Genomic DNA, 17,840 nt, shown 5'->3' with positions numbered 1-17,840 from the left:
GTCTAACCTCCAAATCAATAAGGTACCAGGTAGCAAAGTTAGTCAACGGTCACTTTTAGTTACAAGAAATATATCATGCTTCAAACCAATACACTTCCTCACAAATACTAGTTTTTCAGAGGCTTGAGGTCAGGAGAGAGAGGCTCAATTGTGTTGCACCTGTAGAGCGTTCTGGACTAGAGGCTGGGTGTGTCCAGGCTTCTACAGAATTCCACAGAAGAAGACTTCCTAAATGTACATATACCTCTTGTGGCGTGCATGGTGCGTGGTTAATTTAGGTGGTTCACTGATAAACACTGTGTATTTTAATCATTTTTGTTTGGGGTGGTTATCGTTCATGAATAGCCAGCCACACTAGTTTGCATCGATGGTGGTGATAAACTGTTTCTTTTCTGTTTGCTTTTTTCAATCCATTTCATCCATTCGTATGCAATAAAGTTGGGTTTTTGGTGCATAAAGGTGACTTTTTGGTGACTTTTTTGTGTTATCTCCACCATCAAAATGCAGAACAGTCCTGCAAAATTCTCTCCAGCTGTCCCTTGGCAGCCCAGGCCACCCACACGGGGTGGGGGGTGGGGGTAGGCGGGGAGGGCGTCTTCAATAAAAAAGGCATTAGAGACACAAGCCACAACATGGGTGAGTTTCCAAGAAACCAGCTAAGTCACGGAGCACCGGGGCGGGAATGGGGAGTGGCTGCAACGGGCAGGAGACTCATTTTGCGGAGGATGGAAATTTTCCTAAAAGAGACCGTGACAATGGTTGCACCATTCTGTAAATACACTAATAATTGGTGAATGGTACACCTCGAACAGGTGAATTTTACTGTAGGCAAATGGTATCTCCATAAAGTCATTAAAAAAAAAAAAAAGATTACATAGTGTATGATTCCATTGAGGTGACATAATTCCAGAAAAAGCAAAACCAGAGAAGCAGAAAAGAGATGACCGTTTCCCTTTACAAATGCCCGGGGTTAATGGAAAATGTGTGCATTAAAATCAGTGCCAGGAGAAGATGCACGGAGGTGAGGTGAACTAGGCGGGGCTGGGATGACAAGGATGAGCTTCCCGGATGCTTTGCGGGAAGGAGCCCCCCAGTTGCATGGAGGTGCACCCCACAGTCATTCCCAGAATCCCGGGGTCCCAGCCCGCCTCCCGAGACCAGCGCGCACTTACTGTGGCGGTGCCCGAGACGGTGTGAGCGCTCGTGTCCGCGGCGCTCTGCTCCGAGTGCGACTGCGCGGGAGGGTACAGGTTTAACGTGTGCTCGGGAACCGTGGTCTGGCCCGTGTACTCTGGAGCGGGGTGGGGATGAGGGGCCGTGTATTCCGCGGGGATGCCGTTCTGAGGGGGGGCAAACTGGGCCGAAGCGTAAGGCTGAGCCATTGTGTCAGGGGCAGCTGCTGCTTCCTGATTACCCTGGAAAATCAAAGAGAGAGAGAGGGAGAGAAAACCGTGAGCGCGCACCAAGCAGAACCTTCCCCCCCCCCACCCCGCCGCCAAGCACAAGGACAGCTGCTCCCCGGATGCTTCGTGGGTGCCAGCACGGTGCCAAGAGCCTGAGATGGATACATCCCAGTGAATCTTCACTGGACCCCAGACGGAAAGAGTAGCCATCACTGCTAAAGCCCCATTGTACAGATGCAGAAGTCGAGGCTCTGACAGGTTGAAGACCCTTTCCCAAGTCATCCAGCCCAACAGCCAAACACTGTGAGGGTCTGCACTATTACTGGATTGGATTTTTCTGGCAGATCTTTCTAATTTCATTCCCGTTTTGGAACGTGTGAGCATGCAGTTGTCGCCGGTGACAGCAGAGCCTTGATTTGATACTTAAAATGCCAAGAGAGATTAAATTGCACGTGTGTGTTCTCGAGAGAAGAGACAATTCGTGTGAGCATTTGAATTCAATCAACATTTTATGGGATTTGGCTCACATAATGGGATGGGGGGGTGGTCCTTGCAACGGTCACGGTGTGTGTGTGTGCGTGTGTGATGTTCCCAGTGCCAACATGAAGCAGCTGATGAAAATTCAAGGCCTAATTTGGACAAAGATGGCCCTCTGTGATTGTCTCATGTTAAGTATCTCTGCAAAATGCTGGACTGAACTCTTCGCCTCATTAATCAATGCCTCGCCCCATTCCCTGACTTACTTTTTTTTTTTTTTTTTGTAAGCAGAGTATTATATAACAATTCGCCCTTCAAATCTAGGCAAAACATGCAGTGTGATAATTACAGTCAAGTCAAGGATTTAAAAAAAAAAAAAAAGGAATTCAGATGCTTCCATTTCAGGAAACATCTCTCTCTCTCTCCACCCCCACTCCCATAACTTTACTACCCTACACATGCACACACGCACACACACACACACACAAGACATCAGGGACTGTAGCCCAGAGGTCTAAATTTTCCATGGTCCTAAGAAATGCGATTGCACAGTCAGAAAAAGAGAGAGAGAGGGAAAGCTTAGCAATTAAGCACACCAAATAGCTGCCTCTCCCATTGTCTGTGGTCAGTTAGATGTGACTTCAGCCCTCCTATAATGATACCAGGGCAAAAATGTCAGAATTGCTCACATCTCCCAGGTCCCCGCCACCAACATTTGAGAGCTTCTTCAGCCAAAGCAACTTGAGAGCAGCAAAAACCATTATGACCGAGAGGGGGAAAAAAAAGTTTATTCTCAGAGCGGCACAAGGAGCTGGTGCATTTGTTTAGAAGGAGCCTTAATTAGAATGTTAAAGATGACACTTGGAAGAGAACGAGGCTTAGGATAAGTTTAAAACATTTTACAAGTAAAAACACTCCCATCAGGCCCTTTCCTCCCCCAGACTAATTTCTCCAAATGTCTGTGCCATCAGAAGCAAAAATGCACAGCCATCTCTTTCTTGGCAATGTGTTTTCATAGCACTTGGGTCTGTGAGGGTCTCTCTGTGCTGGGATTGGATCACTTGACATGGAAAGTTAACCGTGTCTGTCCTTGGGAAACCACATTTATTGTCATTGACGCTAACTGTTCACTCCTCTTCAAGGATGATGCCTTGTTTCCTTTTAGGGCACACTTCCACTCCCAGCCCACGTTGTAAAGATGTGGCTGAGCCCCACCTCTGCTTACATCTAGATGCGGTCACATAACCCCATCTGGCTAATCAGAGGGCTCTGCTCTCACAGTCACAGTGATTTTGGATCTTGCCCATCTATCTATGCTGGTTAGTGAGTTAACCCCTAGCAACTCCAATGAGGCTTAATCCTGGGACTTGGCTGGAGTTTGGGGAGGAAGTTCTTTCACTATGATGATTGGCAGCTGGAAAAATAATGTAAGCCTGGACCTGCCAAGAATTGCCTCTTGAAGGGGGCCTCCCTAAAGCAGAAGCCAACCCAGAGGAAAACAGAGCCCAGAAATGGAGAAACAGATCCACTGAGTCCCGCTGACATCATTGGATGTCTTGGATCCAGTTTTTCCTGCAGTCAGTAATGCTACTGCTTGTTTAAGTTCCATGAGTCAGTAAATGTCTTATTTAGTGTAAGCCAGTTTTTCCTTTACTTGCAACCAAAAAGGTCTTGACTAATACCAAAAAATCCTCTTCTCTGTATGAGCAAACTAGCATCCTTCTCTTCAACAGGGCTGCTCAAGGAATATATCCTTGTGCACAGAAATTCCATAAGGATGCTACTTCTTTCTGGCTGATGAGAAATTTTGGGACCTTGAGAACCCTCCAAAGAGACATTCATTGGGACAGATTCCACTTCTGTCCAAAGGTCTGTTTCAGCTTCCCCTATCTCCCACCTCGCTTATCTCTGAATTGAAAGATAGACTTGTGAAAACTCCAGGGGAACATGAAATGATCACAGGATCAAAGGTAGAGAGAGAAGGTCATAAAAGCAAAGGTTTCCTTCCTCCACCTTCAGTAGAAACACTTTCACAGGAATATATGTGCCCATGTGGCCTTTCCTCACCGCAGAGCAATCTCAGCAAGAGTGAACCAGTCCTGCAGGCTCCCACAAAACAGCAAAGGCTTCTTGCTAGTATCTGACCCTTCTCTGTACGGGAGAGGAAAGGGCCTGCCCTCAGAAAGCTTATGGTCTCTACATCCTCTCAACACTACCACATCTTCCCACTCACTGCCTTCTCTGCTTGAGAAGTCCTCCCCCACTCCCTTGCCTGGCTTTTCTTCAAGGTCCCAGATCAAGAGCTCCCTCCCCCAGGAAGTCTCCCTTGACACTTAAACCACATCAATCACCTGCCCTCTAAGCTTCACTGCAGCTTGTGGTCACCTCCCACGTAACTCCAGGTGCCGCCATCACCTGCTGATTTGCCTGTGAGCATCCTGAGGGCAGGAGATTGTGTCGCATTCTCTGTTCCATCACTAGGGTTCAGCAGCATGCTGGCTGCAAAGTCGGCATGCACCAGTGTTTGTTAAGTGAATGCTTGTTTGGCTAGTGAATTCTAGGCTCTGTTAGGCTTCTTTTGGCAACAGGATGGGGTGGGGGGAATAGGAGAGGCAAATGAGCCCTGGAAGAAATTTGGCCCATGACTTGTTTTTGTAAATAAAGTTTTACTGGGACACAACCACCCTCACTATGCTCTGATGGCAGAGTTAAGTCACTATAACAGAGACCATATAGCCCACAAAGCCTAAACTATTTAACTCTCCGGCCCTTTGCAGAAAAGGTTTTTTAACCATTATGGCAGAGTTGTCATGAATTACAGGGACATCAATTAAGAAGCCGTTGTTGCACAAATAGTTTGGGCAGGAAATACAGTTGGTGGTGAAGTAGGGAGAGAAAGGGGGTGTCTTCTACCTCAACCTAGGAGGGGGTGGCTCAGCCAGACTTGGAGATTGGCAGCATTAAGGATGGTGAAAGAAGGGTGTTGTAGGATCTTTTCCAGAATGTGCTTTCCATCACCAGATCGGCCTTGTAAACACGCATGCTTCAAACTCAGCAGAAGTGAGCTTGTGAGAAGAACTATGATGGCTTCAGACTTCTGTGCTCCATCTGAAAGGCATCCTTTTCTCCAAACCAGAGCTCAGAAGACAAAGCGAGTGACACTCAGACCTATTGGGTGCCAAGCACAGTGCTTGGTGCTTTGTTATCAGTCCTTAGGCCGGAGTGACTGCTTCCCAGGAGACATTAGGCAATGACTAGAGACTCTTTTGTTTGTCACAGCTGGGGAAGAAGTGGTGCCACCGTGGGTGCATCTAGTGGGTGGAGGCCAGAGATGTTGCTAAACACCCTACAATGCATAGGACAGCCCCCTCCAACCACCAAGGAGTCTCTGGCCTCAAAGGTTAATAGTGCCAAAGTCTAGACTCTCTACTTTGTATGCACTGCATCTCTAATCCCACTTTATTTTGTTGTGAAGGATACTGTGCAGCCCAGAGCTGGGAAATTATCTTGCGAGGTTGCAGCCACAGGTACCTCTAAGGGAGGCCATGAGCTGAACCAGACCCCGTGTTTATCCTACACCAAGGTATCTCTCATCTGGCTAAAAGATCCCGTGCTGGGGAGATGCATTCCCAAGTTTAAATAAATAAACCACTCTCTGTCACATATTCCATGACCCTGAGACCTGTTTTCCACCTGGTAGCATGCTACACCCTGTGCGGAAGGCAGGTGCTAAGGTATTTGATTTAAAGAGGCCAGTGTTCCAATAGCCAGACTGGGGAGGGATGGGTAACTCTTGGCGAGTGTTAGAGCAGCAGCCTGGGAAACTTCTGTCACCTCAAGCCCAAAGCCAGGCTTCCGAAGCCTCTGAGGCTACAGGGACCAAGTCGGGGCACCACCGGAGCCAGGCCAAACCACCAACCTCTACCAAAGCTTGTGCCAATCTGGCAAACCCAAGGTGTCCAGCTCTAGAGACGGTGTCCATAGTAGCCAAGGAACCTACAGGGAGCATTCAAGTCCATGGAGCTCGGGATGCACTCCCGTTCCTGGAGTTCTCAAACAGATGTTGGTGGGACCCCCCACAGTTACTTATTAACACTGACAGCCATTCCAGAGAGACCCTAATTAATATTCCCATCATTTGCACTTTGGGCTAATTACAGCTAATATTTAATTAAGATCAATTGTACTTCCCCTGGAATTATTTTTTCACCTTCTAAGGGCTTCAGAGATGTCTTTCTTTCCTCCATAGCGATGTTCCTGGATTCTTAGCTTGCCTGAAAAGGATTTTCTGGGAAAATATATTCACGTTAAGGGTATCTTTTCCACTCCAGGTCAAAGCAAATCTTAGGCACGGGAACAAGGTCCTAGTGGAAAGCTAAAGCCAATTTCACGTCGGTGGCGATGACAGGCAACAATTATTTGGAGCATTCTGGCTAGACATTCCCTCATTTGCAGAAGCTGCCTTCTTTCTTCTTTTCTAATGCCAAACCCCCACTTTTCCTTAAATAAGTGGAATGATCACAGAGATTCTGATGTTTACCGAGTCAGGGTGCTTGTGGGTGTTCTGCGTGTATGGGGAGGGTGATTCTGCTTTGCGTGGATCCCCACATCATCGAGGGAGTGCTTCAAGTGATTTTGCCAACCTAGCATCAAATTTTCAGTGCCTGGACTTTCCTGAGTAGCTGCTGAATACACAAAAGGGGGGAAAGAAGCCAAAATCTCATTTTTAAAACCCACCATTGCTGCTGCAGAACTAGGTAGGAGCTTGAAATCAAGAACATCCATTGGGATAAATGGAGAAGAAGCTTCTTCATCCTCATGCACCAAACCTCAATTAGAACAGCAACCCAACAGCAGCCAGATGACGTGGGACCCCTCATTACCCAAGACACCCTGATGGGTAGTTTGCACTCCAGTTACAGAGAGAAAAAGGATTATTAAAATGCAACCAAGTCTGATGCACCAAAGGAAAAAAAAATGCCATTTCAATTTAAATATTTTACGGAAGCATGACATAGCCAGGGAATTATTGCTATTTTAAGACAAATACAGTACTCTGACCATTAGCAAGGTGTGGGGACTCTGCTGCATGCAGGTACTCAGAAAGGCGCCCCTCAAATACAAGGAGAATTTCCTTGGTCACTGAAACATCCTACACCCTTAATTTTCTCAGGAGACAGAGTCAGAGAAAACTGGAGGCGCTTTTTGTTTTTGTTTTTTTTAGACATCCCTCTTCCCCCAAGCATGGCCCTGAGTGGTTTAAATAAAGTAATTTGGGGAAACTAATAAACGAATAAGAGTGGCAGCCCATCAGACTTGGCAAACTACTTTGGCTCAAAATCTAACGCAAACTACTTTCAACTGCAGAAAATAGTCTTTACGTGGCAGAGCACAAAATGGATTTATTCTCTTCACCATAACTGTCTGACTTTCACTGAGCAGGGGAAAGTGCCTGCCAAGGTGGACTTTAAGTTTTTCTTTCTCTTCTGGGAGTGTGCGTGTGTGTGTGTGTGTGTGTGTGTGTGTGTGTGTGTGTGTGTTTCCCAGCTCTAATGGTCAAACTTCTGGCGCATCCTTTCTCCTTTTGCTTCTGGAATTTATTTGTCCTCAGTCCATTTCTTGTCCCCCCACCCCCAAACCTCTTCTGGTCCAAACACAGCCCCTATAATGAAGAAAGGCACAGGAATGGTTCAACCCTCATAAACCAGCTGATTACATCTGTCTCCACTGCCTGGGAAGCAGGCTCTCCTGACACAGGAGCCCCCACCAATCCGGACTTGCAGGAGGAAACTAACTATTCTCCGTTGCCTGCAGTTTTCCGCCTTGCTGACAGTTTGCTTTACTTTAGTTTCTTAGCCTGGTCTGTTCTACTTCTCTGGCAAGAAATTGCACATATTCAGAGAAAGCCTCCAGTGCTGGACCGAAGAAAACTAAACTGCATCATGCCCCTGGGGGCATTGAAACCAAGAAGGAAAATGCAAAATTACATCATTAACCTGCTGGTTCTAAGGCCGGCTCAGTTCCACCCATCAAGCAGAAAAGCTTACATACACACACACATACACACACACACACACACACACACACACTTGGCTGAAAATCCTCTCCTTTCCACCCCCCGGAATGATTCAAGGAGCAGAATCCACATCACAGAGAGAGTAACAGAGACTTAATACAAGGAAAGACTTCCGCTTCATTCAAATCACAATTTCAAGTGAAATAGAAAATGGGGGAAAAAATACCTGCTGTACCATCCTGCTTCCTTTCTCCTCCATAAACTTAGCAGCTGTTCTAGTGTCACACCACAAAGCATCTGCCCGAAGGGAGCCTCTATTACGAGCGAGGGTGTGTGCGCTGTGCAACGTGGGGACGGCGGGGGTGTGGAAGGAGGGGGGGCAGAGGCCGCCTGGCTGACCTCCCCCTCAACATCTGACTGCTCCCCAAACCAACCCCAGATGGGACTCCTTCCTTGAGCCTGGCCCATCAATCACAGTTTGCCCCTCCTCTGGCCTCTGCTCTCAGTTTCAGAGTGTACACTGAGCAGATGATTATATAGAGGAAGGGAGGAAAAAAAAAAAAAAAACCACACAGCGCTCGACTACATTAATAGCTGTTTAAAAAACATTAGAAATGCTATCCTCTGCACCGCCTGGAGCTGGAATTTTTCATTACTAAACTAAATATATGGTATGCAAAGTTAGGAAATCCACTGGGAAGCTTGCGACCATCCTATTTTGTTTTATACTTTCAGGAGGGGAGGGAGGGATGCTGGGGGGAATAGGGGAGGAGACAGAAGAGGGATGAAGACAGAGCTCAAAGAGAGACGAGAGATGGTGATGGGCAAATTTAAAAAAAAAAATACCGTGAGAACATTGCAGATAAATTTATAACAAAGCTGAGTGGTTAATTGTAAATTGATCTTAAAATACTGTCACGGGCGAGTGTTTGGAAGATGTGAAGGCCTGGCTCCTTGGCAGACTCGCTGTGTGATCTTGACAAGTTGTTGCAATGCCCTGGGCTCCAGGTTTTTTTGCTTCTGTTTAATGGGGAGCATGATAAGTGACTTTGCAGGGTAATTGTGAGAAGATCACGATAGAAATCAAATCACAGGAAAACAAACACACACAGCGCCCTGCTTCATAAGACGCGCTGTATAAACAGATTCATCCATCACATTCCATAACGTGGTGAGCGAAATCCAAAACCATCTTTGTCCCGAAGGACCACACAGGCAAGAGGAGCTGCAGGCTTTCAAGAAAGGAACCCACCGTTGACCACAGAACCCCAGTGGTGACCAAGGTGACAAAGGAAAAGCAGAGCCTGTCTTGTTTCTTCCGTCTTGAACTTCTGTCTCTTCCTAGCTCATTGTTTTTTTTTTCTTCTCTCCCAATGAGCAAAAATAAAACCCCATACAAAAAATCCCCAGCGATTTCAATGCCAAATGCTGCCTCTTTTTTTAAAGCTACAAATACTTTGTTCTTCCTTTATTATTAAAACTACAACAAACGCAGTGAAATGTCAACACAATTTCAGGTTTTATTTAGTCATGTCTTGCTGGCTTGTCGAGGGAGAGGTTTCAAGAGTCCCATCCACTCTTCCCGTGGACGGCTGCTTACCACCAAGATGCCTGCTTGGAAAGGAGGGATCTCGCTACACTGGAGGGAATGGATGGGGTTTCTGAAGTGATTAAACTTGTAATTAAATTGTATAACAGAGGAGGAGGTGAGGGCGGAGGAGACTGCCCAGAAGAATTCCACTTTCCTGCTGATCTGCTGGTGGTACTAGTTCAGGGAGCCCCTGGGTGATTTTTTTTTTTTTTTTCCAAATTCTCAGCTCACCAGGGTTGGAAGGAAAATCTGGATAAACAGTATTTGTGCCATCCTGACATTTCCATTTCCAATCACACTGCAGGGATGCCTCTAATGCAGGATTAAATTAAGCAGCCCTTTCAGGTTCCTTAAAGGCATGTCAGCTCCCCTCTCAGAACCGCATTATCAGAGGATCAGAGCCCCTTCTTCCCAGGACTCTCGCCCAGTAGGTGGACTCAGCAGTCATTCCCATGAGCCATAAGCTCCTTGTCCTCCTGACACCTGAAAAGCTAAACTTCTGTCCTTCACCCAAACTATAGGGGGTCTTGCTTTCTCCTAGAAAGCAAAAGGGATGAGACCGAGACAAATTCCCTGGTAAAGAGTGTTCTGGGAAGTGACAAGGAAAATGCAAAAAAAAAAAAAAAAAGTCAAAACATCCAACAGAGAAGAGTGTTTCAGGTGGAAGCAAGCAGAGTGATGTAGTAGGACATTGTTCCTTAGCCTAGTGGAGTGGAGTCCTAGTATCTGGCTCTAGAAGAACACTCCAGAGACCGAAGTGTTCTTATAGAGCCAGATACTAGGACTCCACCCCAGACCCACTGGCTTAAAATCTCCGAGGGCGGGAGCCAGGCTTGGGCACTGTGTAAAGGTGCCCCAGATTATCCCCATACACAATCTTGGGGAAGGGGTAACGTTATTGTTTTTCAAACTATAGGTGTGATCCTTTGGGATGTAAAACATGCAGGGGGTTATCACACCAATATTCTTTAAATGAAATAAACGATACCACACTGGAAAAGAATAGACTAGAAAAGTAGAGAACTATTTCATGAAACTTTTATGTCGGTGAATTGGGTTGCAACATAAAATCTTTTATGGATTGCAATAAAATAAATAAAATAAAAAACACTATGCTGGGTAATTTCCCTGTTTGTTACCATCTAACCTTTTATTGGTGCTATGACTATGGAATCAGAGACAAGTGTTGAAAAGTCAGGAGCATAATGGTGGAACAATTGGCAAGTCGTTCAACTTCCATGTACCCCGTTTCCTCATTTATTAATATAAATAATAATACATATTCTTTTTCTCAACGAGGCTCCTGTGATGCTCTAGGGATAAAATCTACAGGAATGTGTTTTATAATCTAGAAATCTCTGTGAGCATATATGCCCCATTGTGGGGACGAAATCAGTCCCCCTTCTATTCCGGCAAAGTGCTTCCTCTAGAGAATACACGAGGAGGTGTGTTGGATTCTACCGTGTGCCAAGCACTTTAATCCCACAACCACCTCCAAGAGATAGATATTATGGTCTCTTTAAAAGGTAAGAAAACTGAGGCTTCAAACAGGTAAAAAAAATATTTCCCAGTATGGGAGTTAGGACATTTGATTAGTGGCAAAACCAGAACTTGATGCTGATTTGGTCTTATTGAAGAATTCCTGCTACTGAATACATACTAAGATGAGGATGGAGATGATGGTGATGATAGTGAGGATGGAGATGTTGGTGATGCTGAAGATGATAAAGATGGAGATGATGGTGGTACTGAAGATGAAGGTGACGGTAATGAGAAAACTTTCCTTGAGCATGTTACTAGTCACTGTTCTAAGCACCAGGGATACAAAAGTCAACAAAGCAGCCTTGCCTTTTCATTTATAATTATTTTATTTAATAAGAACCCAGTGGTACATACTGTCATTCCCTTTTCGAGGGAGGTGGAGTTACTTCCTCCTATTCACACAACGAGTAAGTGTTAGTTACCCAAATCCATCAGACTCCTAAGCTCCACATCCTTCAACCATTGGCAATGGGTTCAAATCTGACCTCAATTAGGTCAACATACAAAACCTTGGTTTCTTAACTACAGTGGCTTATAGAAAAGCATCTCTTGAACAAAGAACTCTGAAACTGCTCTGAGGCCATAATTCACAAACAAACAAACAACGAAGAGAAGAGGCGTCCATGTCACAGATTCAAGTGGAAGCAATTTGTTTCATTTCACTTCCCCGGCCTCGGCCTCGGCGGGAAGCGGGGAAAGAGGCCAGGAGCCTTCTTGCCGCCACTGACAAACACCAGCCCCAGAAATACAAACCAGCTGAGTGGGCGGCAGGCTTGCCATGATGAGGTGTCATGTTTGCAAAATGTTCCATCCGGACTTTCCATTTGGAGTCACAGAAGGCAGTCGAGGTTGTTTTTCTCAGCGCCTTAAAAGTTAGTGACAATCAACTATCTGTGGCACTTTGCACTCGCCAGGAGTCTTGATATGGTTGCTTATGAGGTTATACATGTCCAGAGAGAAACGTGCTTGTCGTTTAAAAAATTAGCAGCCTCTGGAGCAAGCGAAGTTTCCAGACAACAGTGTCAGGCACTTAAGAACATGGGTTTCCTTCTCTTGCTCACTGCAGCCCCAGGGTCTCAGAGGGCCCTGACTTGTCTTTTGAAATCGTTGTCAAAGTCTGATATGATGTACATCTTGATTTTGACATTATCTTTATTTTTATATAACATATATTTTGAGGTTTGCCTCCAACTAGACTGTAAGCTTTATGAGAGCAGCAACCTCTGCTATTTTTCTCACTGCTATTGCCTTGAGCATTTCAAAGAGTGGCACGTGCATGTATTCAAAATGTTCTGCTGCATGAAAAATTCCCAAATGAGTCCCTTTAGCCCTATTAAGACCAAGACATGCTTTGAATCATCCAGCACCTCAGGGCACTGAGAGACAAGGTCAAACCACCAACTGTTGCTCCGCACTGTGGAATAAAATTTCCCCATTGAAATATCCCAACAATGGGCTTCCCCGGTGGTGCAGTGGTTAAGAATCCACCTGCCAATGCAGGGGACACAGGTTCGAGCCCTGGGCTGGGAAGATCCCCCATGCCGCGGAACAACTAAGCCCGTGTGCCTCACCTACTAAGCCTGCACTCTAAAGCCTGAGAGCCACAACTATTCAGCCCATGCGCCACAACTACTGAAGCCAGTGCGCCTAGAGCCTGTGCTCCGCAACAAGAGAAGCCACCACGAGAAGCCCGCGCACCCTGACAAAGAGTAGCCCCCAAATGGCCGCAACTAGAGAAAGCCCGTGCGCAGCAATGAAGACCCAATGCGGCTAATAAATACTAAATACATTTATTAAAAAAAAAAAGATATATTGCAACATTGTCCTGAAGGACTTCTTGTTGGAAAGCCATGAAGCATGGGGCTTCACCTCTCTGTCTGCGAAATAGCTATAAATGCCTTATTATTGCCCATTATTGATAAAAAGTAGCAGCCAGAGCATCTGTTATTCTTTCAGTTCATTCTAAGCATTAGACAATGGTAGTCACTTGATATACATTATCTAACTTCATCTCTAAGGAGCTATGTTTTTACTAAACTTAGTTTCATCATACCCATTTCACAGGTAGAGAAGCAAAAAATCTGGAAGCTAGTAAGTGGAAGATGCAGACCTCAAATCCATGTGTTTCTCCAAAGCTGAAGTCCTTTTGAGGATGCAATGATTGACCTCTTCGTTGGCTAAGATTAGGGGTGATATCTGTACAGGTTATGGTAGAATAATTCAATCACAAAATATTTTCTGAAGCATTCTACCCAAAGTTGGAGGTTACCAAAAAGGCACAAGATCTTATGCCTGCCATCCCAAGATCTAGAATCCAAGTGGGGTAATAGTGCTAATGATGATGATGGTGATTATGACATTATTAATAACAACAAGGACATAATTAGAACGGCTCTCAACATAAGTTCTCCATTGCCCTAAATGTTGTATAAGTGTAACTCCCTCAATGCGCCCCACAGCCTCAATCATTATCTTCATTTTACAGATGGGCAGCTTTGAGAGGCTAAGCAAATAATCTGAGGTCGCCCCAGTAGTGCATGCTGAAACTCATATTTGGACCAATCCAATTCTGACCCCAAAGCAAGAAGTTGAAAAAAAAACCAAGAAAGCTGCTGTGTGTCCTTCATCCGGTTTCCCCCAATGGTAACCTCTCACATAACTATAGGAAACTGTCAAAACCAGAAACTGACCTTGTAGGACCAGTACTTTACATGGCTGCAAACACAAGGGGAAGTTAGGGCAGCAAAAGTTCAGCTGTCATTTTTTGTCATCAATACCATCACCTCACTGCCATTTCTGTCTACCTCTGAATGACAGCTGGAGCTGCCCACCCCTGTCCCAAATATAGTGGTGCAGACAGAAAGGCAGATGTACTAATTGACAATTGAACCAAGCAAGTAAATATTAGCAAAAACTGTTTTCATAAGGGAAAGAACAGATAAACGTATTTTAAATCATTATTAAATAAAGATCCTTCATCTCCTGGATATAGAGGAAGCCTTCAATCCTGAGAAGACTTTCACTATCACAATCTATCTCCTTTCACAGCCAGCTATTTTCTAAAGAAGAGAAAAAAAGTTCTCACACCATCAACCACCACCACCAGGGTAACATCAGTGTCAAATTTATATTCAAGATGCATTTCAAAGACTTGCACGATTGCTAATATTACTACATTTAACCAAATCCACAAAAGGAAAAGAATGGCTTGTGTTCCCTTAAATAGCTTGCTTACAGTTACCCTGCAGATATGACTTGGGATAATACCACTGTGTTACTTATTCCATCATAGCTATCCAGGGGATTCTCTGCTTGCTTCTAAAATAGGAAATTAATAGATTTGGTGTAAGGCAGTTTTTTTGTTTTTGTTTTTTTTTTGTTTGTTTTTTTTGTAAGAGAGGAGATTGCTGTACATACAGCCAGAACCAAGTAGCCCAGAGAGGTACCAGCTCCACTGTGGATGTTGCTAAGTACAGCATCCCACTAAGAACATCACCAAGGGTCTGCCATTAGATTTGGGAAATTGGGAGCATTAAGTCTCACTGCTAGAAAGAGAATCATATACTCTTCCCATTGGAATTGTGTTACAGATAATGAAATGGTCTAGTGAAGGGAAAAGTAAACATCCTAGATACAAACCAATGCAAGAAGTAGATACCATTGTCTTGTACATGAATGGATTCAGAATCATTTGCACTCACATCCCATTATGAAAACTGAATTTTCTACCTATCAGGAAAGTGTATGTCCCAGGGACATGAATCAACACTTCTTCTCTTTCTTCTTTGGTTCCTTCTCAAAGCTGGACCCTAAACATAGCTGAAACAGCCCATGACCTTGAGGAGACATGACACTGTTAAGATACAGAAACTATGTACCAGCCCCACATTGTTTATGATGGATTTCCAGAACCAAATCTTTGATTGGATTTTCAGTTATCCAATTTCCCTACTATCAGCCTCTCATAAGATTGTGAACTCCTTAAAGGCAGGGACTTGCCATATTCCTCTTTAACACCTCCCTCTTTTTCGTCCGTATTTTGTAATCAGGTGTTTGACATGATAAATATCTGTTGGCTTTCATTCACCTCACTTGTAGAAAGATGTCTAATATGGTTACGGCAACAGGCAAAGATGATAAAATATGACCTTGTCTTTCATTGTGCATTGCATAAGTTTTAGCCTGTAATAGTTTGCCAACTGGAAAGAAAAGGCTGTCACAAAATGAATTATACTTAGACTTGGAAGAAATGAAATTAGGAGAGACTGCCAGAAAGCAAGGGCAATGAACTATTCAAATAGGCAAGAACTTGATATTCATGCCATTGTTTCAGCAGCAAAGTATTGGGCATCTTCTGGATGGCAGGTCCTGCACTAGATTCGGGGGCTACAGAGATGATGGAGATTCACATAGCCCAGGAACTTCTGCAGCTATATGTTGGTAGGAGTCACAGAATAGACCAGGAATGTACAGTTGATGGGGAGTATGTACCGTGAGAAAAGAGGGCTTTCCAGAAGAATTGATGTCTAAACCTAGAGTTGAAGGGTGAACAGAAAATAGCCAGATGGTATGAAATAGGTTGACAAAATAATATGTGGAAAGGCCAGTTTAATGTTGCAGAAGAAGGAAATAGCTCATACCCAGTGTGGCAGAATCAATGAAAAAGAAGTAAAAGAAAGCAGTGAGGTTATTTTCAGAGCTATAGGGCAGGCTGAGATAGAGACCTGGAGGGTACTGGATTGTAAAGCCCTTGAGGGAAGAGACCCAGGTCTGTGTGATTGAGTACCATATTCCTGGGAGTATTTGAATGACATGCACAGAATAAATGCACAAAAATGTTTTGGTTAAATCGAAGAGTAAATGCAGTGATGGTACATGCTAGGATTAAGCTAGTCAAGGGAAGAGAGAGGAAAAAGAAAAGAGAGGGATCTGATGATTGAAAATACACTCTTTGACATTACCGTTTCCCATGAGAAACTCAAATGCTTGAAATAGAAGAAATAAATAGGTAAGTTAGGTGGTCAGTTTAGGTAATTAAACAGGACGGAGGCTCGTCATTCTCTCCACCACTATCACCACACTAACTTAGCCAAGGACAGGATGTAAAGGCTTCCGGAAGCATTTAAACATGTTCTGTTTGAGCCTCCAAACCACATTGGAAGGAAGGTCGCATGGGTACCATTTATACCTATTTAACAGAAGAGAAAGGTAAGGTCAGGTAACTCAGTGACATGCCCAAGTTCAGACAGCAAATAAATGTTCTAGATGGGATTTGAACTCTAGATATACTTGCACTGCACCAAACTGCTTCCTAAGTTTTCCAACCATATAAACCAACAAGTCTAGCTATATCAATAGGCTTGATTGCATGGTGCATTTCTGGGTTTCTTCCATTCTCATTGCATAAACTTTTATATGGAGAAAAGAGAAATAAACATGCACAGTATGACAATTGAAATTCTCATCAGAACAAAGAGGAGATAAAACTTTATTGGCCTCACAAATTCAATACGACCCAACTTAGCATAAGCCAGTATTGCTTAATGCCAGTATTAGCATAATGCCAGTATTGAAGTTATCACTATTTTTTAAAGGATAAGTCAAGAGAGATTAAAACCAAAGAGCTCCATCTTCTTAAGAATCAAGTTCAGTAACTGGCCCTGCCCCAACACAAGGGTCTCTGAACCCTCAACCAAAGCACCACTGGAGACTGGAAAACCCTGAATTCTTCACATATGTTTGATCAGTGCACAAGTATTATTTTTCTGTAGCTAAGGTTGCATAATATTTTAAGGATATCTACCTGCATGAATGCTGAACTGAGAAGATCATACAATTTGGAGTAAAGCGGGCCTAGACTGACTTAAAAAAGAGCTTTTGCAAAATGTCAGCATGGATCCAAAGAGGAGAGTGGGGTTTCAAAAATATGGAAGAAGGCTGCCTTATTTGTATATAGGAGAGAATTTGCGTAATGGCGAGACATTTTACCTTAGATGCGAACATTGTGTAAGTCTGGCCAAACTGTGTGATCCCTCTGTGTACAACTTAAGACGTTGACGTTAATTTATCTAAACAACTCTGAGGCAGTGTTAGCTAGGAACACTGAGGCTGATGGAAATTAAGTAAGTTTCATTCAAAAGACCTTCAAGAAGCAGCTTTAAATATTTTCAAATATGGTAACTGCAAAGCATGTGCTTTCGCAGAGTGGAACTGCCCATCTGCAACATCCTCTTCACATCCAGTTTTCCTTGTTTGATTTTTAACCTGCCTGTCTTCTTCAGACAGGGTGCAATATTCTTGGAGCCCACCCGAAGTACACAAAAAGTTGTACTTACATTCAAGTATTATCGACTCATGTACCTGACTTAGGTTTATTGAACACATCCTATTATAGGTGGAATTGTGTCCCCTGGCCCCATCAAATTTTTGAAATTCTAGCCCCATTATCTCAGAATGTGACCTTACTTGGGAATGGAGTCACTGCAGATGTAATTAGTTAACACGAGGTCATACACGGAGTGGGGTTGTCCCCTAATCTGATGTAATTGTTCTTATAAAAAGGGGAAATTTGAACATAGACATGCATACAAGGAGAACACCATGTGAAGATGAAGGCAGAGACTGAGGTGATGGTTCTACAGCCAAGGAGAACCAACCATAACCAGCAAACCACCAGAAGCTAGGACAGAGGCTCGGGACAAATTCATCCTCATAGACTTCAGAAGGAACCAACCCTGCTGACACCTTGATCTCGGACTTCTGGCCTCCAGAACTCAGAGACAACACATTTCTGTTGTTGAAGCCTCCTAGT

General features: G+C 44.2%; 1 protein-coding gene across 7 annotated transcripts in view; it reads right to left on the bottom strand.

The window, feature by feature from the left end:
- The window catches only part of RBFOX1 (RNA binding fox-1 homolog 1), a 386,334-nt gene that overhangs the window by 190,198 nt on the left and 178,296 nt on the right, over nt 1–17,840 (bottom strand). For all 7 annotated transcript variants that reach the window (XM_057748889.1, XM_057748888.1, XM_057748892.1 and 4 more), the window contains exon 2: nt 1,173–1,415. In XM_057748889.1, the coding sequence (XP_057604872.1) occupies nt 1,173–1,415 (243 nt within the window). The remainder of the gene's footprint in view (nt 1–1,172; nt 1,416–17,840) is intronic.

Source organism: Hippopotamus amphibius, chromosome 9, assembly GCF_030028045.1.
Source record: "Hippopotamus amphibius kiboko isolate mHipAmp2 chromosome 9, mHipAmp2.hap2, whole genome shotgun sequence".
Taxonomy (NCBI): domain Eukaryota; kingdom Metazoa; phylum Chordata; class Mammalia; order Artiodactyla; family Hippopotamidae; genus Hippopotamus; species Hippopotamus amphibius.
This window is presented reverse-complemented; position numbering and strand designations above follow the sequence as displayed.